A 6,762-nucleotide genomic window follows, 5' to 3' on the forward strand; every position below is an offset into this window, starting at 1 on the left:
AGACGAAAAATGATAATAAATTAGCGATTTTATTATTACGTGATTGTAACAATGTTAAAATTGTACAATATTGGATGATTAAGTGTAGCGATGATGTTAATACATTACATATTCAGGGATTTTGCAGCTAATGTTTTAAAGTAGACCAATTAATTTAGTTTATATTCGATTACACGAGATATGAAATGAATGATGAAATAAATTGAATTAGAATGTCACAAAAAATTAATGCATTACACTTGAATTTAATATATTTATTCATTATTTACTTCGTTAATTTGTTTGAAATGACAAAAATTATAGTTTAAATAAAATAAGTTTTTTTACGCTTAAGACATTGGATCTCTTAACGGGCCATATTGTAATCAATATTCCACCTTGGGCCCATTTTAACAGCCCAAAGTTATGAACGACACAATTCACTGTGGCCTGGGAGCGTATTTGTGGCCCGGGAAAACTGGAGAATCAAAGGGCAGGGGTAAATCCGGAATTTCAATAGGCAATCCCAATCCCTAACGAAAACACTAGCCTACTTTTCCTCGGCCTTTAAGCATTAGCAGTGTTCATTCTACTCCTCAACTCCGCGGCGTAGATCCGAGGAGTTTCGGGATCTAATCGGCGCAAGAAGCAAATTTGATAGAGCTCGTTCAGTTAATCGGTTCAGTAATTTTAATCAGATCTTTCGTCGTATCAGACTTTTCACTGCTATCAGGTTAATATTAATGAAACTTGTTCCTTTTTTTTTTTTTTTTTGGTGTGTGCGTTTGTAAACGTGTGATGATTAATGTGTTTTTGATGTTGAATGATCGTATGTGGAACTTCAAAATTTATCGAGTGCTCTTGTTTACTTTTACGAACGTGGACGATTAAGTTTTGTTATCGTTTGTAGGAGATCTATAAGGTTATACTTTTATTATTGGATTTACTGTCGGAACAGTAGTTATGTGTTTATTTTGCTTTTACGTGATATGGTTTTCTTTTTCATATTTCAACTGATTTTTGTGGGTGTGCCGTTTGTTATGGGACATAACTTGCGTATGAAAAAGTTGCGCGCTTTTAAATCCCAGTGTATCTCATTCGTTTTTTGTCCTAAAGCTCATTTTTTTCCCTCGTTTTGCCCATGTTTTAGTTTGGTTGGTGTTGTTTTTTCCTCATAATTAATTTATCTCCTTTATCATCGAGTATGGTGTAGATTGATGGATTGGAAAAAAAAATCCTTTACTATGTGAATTTTGAACTTTTGGATTGTATGCTATTTTTTGGTCAATTTCTGACATTGGGGGCTTTAATGTGTTTTGATTTCTGAGCTTTGGTTGATAGTGCATGATTTTTTTTGCTCGTGTTAGCATAATCAAAGTGTATTGACGTTCAGGCCCGTGGACAATTTCGCGTTGCTTATTTTTTCGGATCAATGTTTGCTTTTGAAAATTTTTAATGCGTGTGAAAGATATCATCAGTGTCTTGTTGTGTTTCACTTTTTGTTACTACTTTTCTCGTATGTCCCATCAGTATGTTGCTGTTTACTACATTACTTCTTGGCTTATTATTTATTAATGTGTACTTTTGTTTCTCTCTTATGGTTTTCATTGTTTTCATCTTCATTGCATGATCTCCTGTTATGTAGTACAGAACTGTTGCATGCGTGAATATTGATTTCTTTTATTGCAGTCATGGCTGGAACAGCACCCGAAGGTTCTCAATTTGATGCACGCCAGTATGATTCAAAAATGAATGAGTTGTATGCACTATTCTTATTGCAACTTTCTGCTTTTACTAATTTATGACTAAATAATTTAATCAGGAAGGTTTTATTAATTTCGGCCTTTTCTGATCATAATCAGTAAGCTGTCATTAATTCGGCCTTTTCTGATAATAAACAGTAAGCTGTTATTAATTTCGGCCTTTTCTGATCATCTGAGTTTGTTGGCCAGGCTTGGAGCTGATGGAGAGGAATTTTTCACAAGTTATGATGAGGTGTATGACAGCTTTGATTCTATGGGCTTGCAAGAAAATCTTCTGAGGGGCATCTATGCTTATGGTAAACTTGGATAATGATATGTTGATTACTTCTCTTCTGCTCTTTTCTAAAAATTACCGACTTTATAAACTTTACTTTTCAAGGTCACTTCTTTTTTCGAGAATCCAAATTTAATTTCGAGGAAAATGAAAGCTTTATTTGTATCTACTTGAAGGTTTTGAGAAGCCCTCTGCTATTCAGCAAAGAGGTATTGTTCCCTTTTGCAAAGGGCTTGATGTGATTCAACAGGCTCAATCTGGAACTGGGAAGACTGCAACCTTCTGCTCTGGAATTTTGCAGCAGCTAGACTATAACATTGTCGAATGCCAGGCCTTGGTTCTGGCACCTACCCGTGAGCTTGCTCAGCAAATTGAGAAGGTCATGCGAGCGCTAGGTGATTATCTTGGTGTTAAGGTTCACGCTTGTGTTGGAGGTACCAGTGTTCGTGAAGATCAGAGAATTCTTTCCAGTGGGGTTCATGTCGTGGTTGGTACTCCTGGACGAGTTTTTGACATGTTGAGAAGGCAGTCACTACGACCTGATTACATTAAAATGTTTGTTTTAGATGAAGCTGATGAAATGCTTTCGCGAGGTTTTAAGGATCAGGTAAACTTTTGAATATAATTTTTTTTTTGCGAAGTGCCATAAATGCAAAATTCTTACTCTAATGAGCTGAGCTACTCTTTCAGATATATGATATCTTCCAGTTGCTGCCGCCTAAGATCCAAGTAGGTGTATTCTCGGCTACTATGCCACCAGAAGCTCTTGAAATAACAAGAAAGTTCATGAATAAGCCCGTACGTATTCTTGTCAAACGTGATGAGTTAACCCTTGAGGGTATAAAGCAGTTTTATGTGAATGTTGACAAGGATGAATGGAAACTGGAAACGCTCTGTGACCTTTATGAAACTTTGGCCATCACTCAGAGTGTCATCTTTGTCAACACCAGGCGTAAGGTCGACTGGCTTACCGACAAAATGCGCAGCCGTGATCATACTGTATCCGCCACCCATGGGGACATGGACCAGAACACTAGAGATATCATCATGAGAGAATTCAGGTCAGGTTCATCTCGTGTCCTTATCACCACCGATCTCTTGGCTCGTGGTATTGATGTGCAGCAAGTGTCTCTCGTCATTAACTATGATTTGCCGACTCAGCCTGAGAATTACCTGCATCGTATTGGTCGAAGTGGAAGATTTGGGAGGAAGGGTGTTGCCATTAACTTTGTCACTAGAGATGATGAAAGAATGCTTTTCGACATTCAGAAGTTCTACAATGTTGTGGTCGAGGAGCTTCCAGCCAATGTCGCTGATCTCCTCTAAGTTTTTGTTTCACAAGAGGTTTTTTAATGCTTCCTTTTTTTTTTAATTTTGTAGGATGGTTTAATGTGTAATAGACTTAATTAAGTTTGAAGCTTCGAGTCCCTTGATTTGCAGAGGGGCCTCTCCCCTCCAAATTTGGTTATCTGGTTCATAAACTTTTTTCTTGGATTTTGTTGAGCTTTGTTGAGTCTAATTTTCTTTGTTTATGTTTGCCATATCTTTTTTACTTGAGTTATATATTGTGTCGTTTATGCCTGAAATACCGATGAGTTATATATTCAGAAGATTCTCTCTAAATTCATATTTTCGAATCTCATTTTGTACTTGTTGCTTATCAATCACTGGGACGTTTGGTTATTAAACTTTGGCACTGAGAAGTTTCAAATTTTGAAATTTAAAAAATTTGACTCGGTCTAAATAACAAAATATCTCATAAATCACAAGGTAGTGGAGAATTGCTCCCGCGTTTTAAAGTTGCATAACATATTTCTCTTGGTACTTGGTAGGATCATAAGCTTTTGTTGTTATCCTAAAGCCAAAAAACGTTATCATACTAATAATGTTTTTCTGTGGCATTTGTGCAACTTCATTTTTTAATTTTTTTGGACGTGAGAATCGCAACCATTATTTTGTGTGCACTGAATAATTCTTCATACTAATGCAGTAGTCTGCAAATCATGCTATTCAGTTAAATCATATTGGGCAAGTCAATGTGACAGACTAGTTCAAAAAAGTATTGGACTATTGGTAGGAGGATTCGATTAATCCAAAAAAATATTGATAGGATGAATCGAACACATCCGATCATTGATCAAGTGTTCAACCATTCCATTAACTTGGACTCCCAACTAGGGCATTTGTGCAACTTCATTGTATCCACATGTAATGGTCGTATTACACTTCATTTTCCTCTTTACACAAAACCATAAATCCTTGTTTAGCGGCCATCCATTTCATGATATTTTTCACTAATTTTCTCCTCCACATGATAAAAAAGAAACACATTGGCTGCTGGTTTTAATACTCAGTCAACTAATGTTGCTTTCGAGGCTATTTTATTTATTTGTTTACATTTCATTGTCGGATTGTACCGTTCTTTGTCGAGAAATTTCACTCTAAATAATTGTATTAGTGAAGCCCTTTTCTTGAAATCAATAATTTGGCAAGTTGGTTTTGTGACTTTGTCAACTTTAGTCCCTCTACTTTTTTGTAATTACATATTTGAATGAATGAATCATGATTTTTAGGCCATAGCTAACAAACTTTGGCAACCAAATGCTAGATCCATCAATTATTAATAAAAAAAATTCAACTATTAGGTTTACTGATTAGTTCAAGAGATTTAGTTGTTAAGTATGGTCGTTAATCTACCAGTTTTTCCCACTTTCTTCTCAATTATATATCCCCTATAATTAGGATAAAATCAAATGCTTCATAGAATCTTTATTTTGAAAAATTATTCATAAACAACAAATAAGATTAATGCCTTGTGTTTATATATCATTTTTAGATGTATCAAATATTTGAGAAAATCTTTATTTTTTAAAACAATATAAGTAAACTACTTATTTAAAAAATAAAATATATTATATTAATACAGTAAATTGTATTGTGTAATTTTATAACGATTAACGTCATTATGTCATAACTCGTTTTTATAATATGATTCTCCATAACATCAATCAGCTAAAATCATCTTGAATGCGAATCCTTCTCTTTCAAACCGACATTCCATGTTTTATAAAATAATAATAATAATAATACACTCCCACGATTTGAATTTGGAATTCGGAAAGATATAATGATGATGTTTGACTGGTCTAATTGTCAATTAGAGTTAATTAAACGGCATTAAGAATCTAATCCCTCAGCTCAAAATCAAAGAAAAGTAAGTAATCACACCACGCCACCTAATACTTCTTCCAAGTTCTTATTGCGGCAGCCATTTTTCCTCCTCTTTTTAGCTGTCAAAAAACGACCCGAAATACTCGTCAAGACTCGAGCTTTATCCAAACCCATCGAGAAAGCTCCCTCAGAATCCATGGCGGATTACAGATCAAAGACTTTCGGCGATGCAAACATGCAAATACAGCCTTACTTTGGACCCCCGTATAAATACAACAGCACAAGGCCTGATGATTTCAGGTCTTACAGTGCCTCCTATGCTTCATCTTCGTCACACACCTATTCGGCGGCGGCGGCGGCGGCGACGGCGGGTTTGGGGGAGGTTCCACCTCAGAAGCTGAAGAAAGTGAAGAGTACTGGTGGGTCAACTTCGAGTTCATGGAGTTTTAAGGATCCCGAGTTTCAGAGGAAGAAGAGGGTTGCCAGCTATAAAGTTTACGCTGTTGAAGGGAAATTCAAGGGATCGTTTAGGAAGAGTTTCAGATGGCTCAAGGACAGGTACACTCAAGTGGTTTATGGGTGGTGGTGATTTTGATCAAAATTCTTGGGATCCTCTGATTTTGCTCTATATGATATTTGTTCTTTTCTGTATGGAAAATATACTTTTTTTGAATAATCTGATGCATTTCAATGTTCTGTGTCTCATTGCCCCTTCCAAGCGTAAGATTTCTGAAAGTTCGATTCTTTTATGTTGAAAATCGATTGAGATGGCCTTTTCTCTTTATATATACTAGATTCTTGTTGAAGGATTTGTGCTTATTGGACATGTTATCGAGAAGAAGTTCTACTTGTTTACTTTTTGCTTTATTTATAGTTGCTTGGGTATGTTATCAAGAAGTTTCAAGGATTGGTTGATTTGATTCAGTTTCAAGATCTGTTATTTGTGGATCTATATTGCCATGGACAAGATTTGTTTACTTGGTGATTCAATACTTTTATGGATCATATACGCTTTTGCATTGCAAGAACTAATCTTTTCGACGAAACAATTCCAATTCCCTTACTTTTCCACTTCATCCAAACCATGCACCAATCTCCGACTAATCATAGAAATGAACCTGGTTCAACGTCGTGCAACCCTCACACCACATCAAGCCTATTTCAGGCCACTTTTTCGCTGTAGAAGATTGTGCTGAATCTGTTCGGTGATATCCTTGACAGCACCGGGCCGTATGGAGCAAAAACAGCATATGGTTTCGACAAAGTTCCAATATCCCTCATCTTGCTGAAGCTCTGAATTACTAGAAAAATGTTGAATACATCCTTGGATGTAGTTTGGGACATGCTTCCGGAGAAGAGGAGCATACTCTTATCTAGGTCATCGACTATTGGTTGGTGCTGAACCTTGATAAATTTTTGGACTCTGCTTCTTCTTCTGCCTTCGTGATTCGCACAACATTTTCAGCTTCAGCGTTTTCATTGACAGCAATCAGGACCTAGCAGCTGTACTATCATAGAAAAACATTCTGATTTCTTCACTTGTCACTGATCAGTGAACACTAGCCTTTATTGACA

General features: G+C 36.1%; 2 protein-coding genes across 2 annotated transcripts; both read left to right on the forward strand.

Annotated features, from left to right (window-relative positions):
- The first annotated feature begins 533 nt into the window (after positions 1–533).
- Positions 534–3,548, forward strand: LOC140882172 (eukaryotic initiation factor 4A-2). The gene is made up of 5 exons (XM_073288024.1): positions 534–712; positions 1,669–1,738; positions 1,932–2,038; positions 2,193–2,623; positions 2,707–3,548. Exons 2-5 carry the CDS (start codon positions 1,671–1,673, stop codon positions 3,340–3,342), a joined length of 1,242 nt encoding a protein of 413 aa, XP_073144125.1. The 5' UTR covers positions 534–712; positions 1,669–1,670; the 3' UTR covers positions 3,343–3,548.
- A 1,835-nt stretch (positions 3,549–5,383) lies between these two features.
- On the forward strand, positions 5,384–6,484 carry LOC140872996 (uncharacterized). The gene is made up of 2 exons (XM_073275950.1): positions 5,384–5,745; positions 6,409–6,484. Exons 1-2 carry the CDS (start codon positions 5,384–5,386, stop codon positions 6,482–6,484), a joined length of 438 nt encoding a protein of 145 aa, XP_073132051.1.
- The last annotated feature ends 278 nt before the right edge of the window (positions 6,485–6,762 follow it).

Source organism: Henckelia pumila, chromosome 1 (genome assembly GCF_033568475.1).
Source record: "Henckelia pumila isolate YLH828 chromosome 1, ASM3356847v2, whole genome shotgun sequence".
NCBI classification, from domain to species: domain Eukaryota; kingdom Viridiplantae; phylum Streptophyta; class Magnoliopsida; order Lamiales; family Gesneriaceae; genus Henckelia; species Henckelia pumila.

Coding starts and splice junctions, on each gene's coding strand:
- LOC140872996 (XM_073275950.1), top strand. CDS start 5,384: ATGGCGGATTACAGATCAAAGACTTTCGGCGATGCAAACATGCAAATA. Junction 5,746..6,408: donor TTCAGATGGCTCAAGGACAG/GTACACTCAAGT, acceptor TATCCTTGACAG/CACCGGGCCGTATGGAGCAA.
- LOC140882172 (XM_073288024.1), top strand. CDS start 1,671: ATGGCTGGAACAGCACCCGAAGGTTCTCAATTTGATGCACGCCAGTAT. Junction 1,739..1,931: donor GATTCAAAAATGAATGAGTT/GTATGCACTATT, acceptor TTTGTTGGCCAG/GCTTGGAGCTGATGGAGAGG. Junction 2,624..2,706: donor CGCGAGGTTTTAAGGATCAG/GTAAACTTTTGA, acceptor CTACTCTTTCAG/ATATATGATATCTTCCAGTT.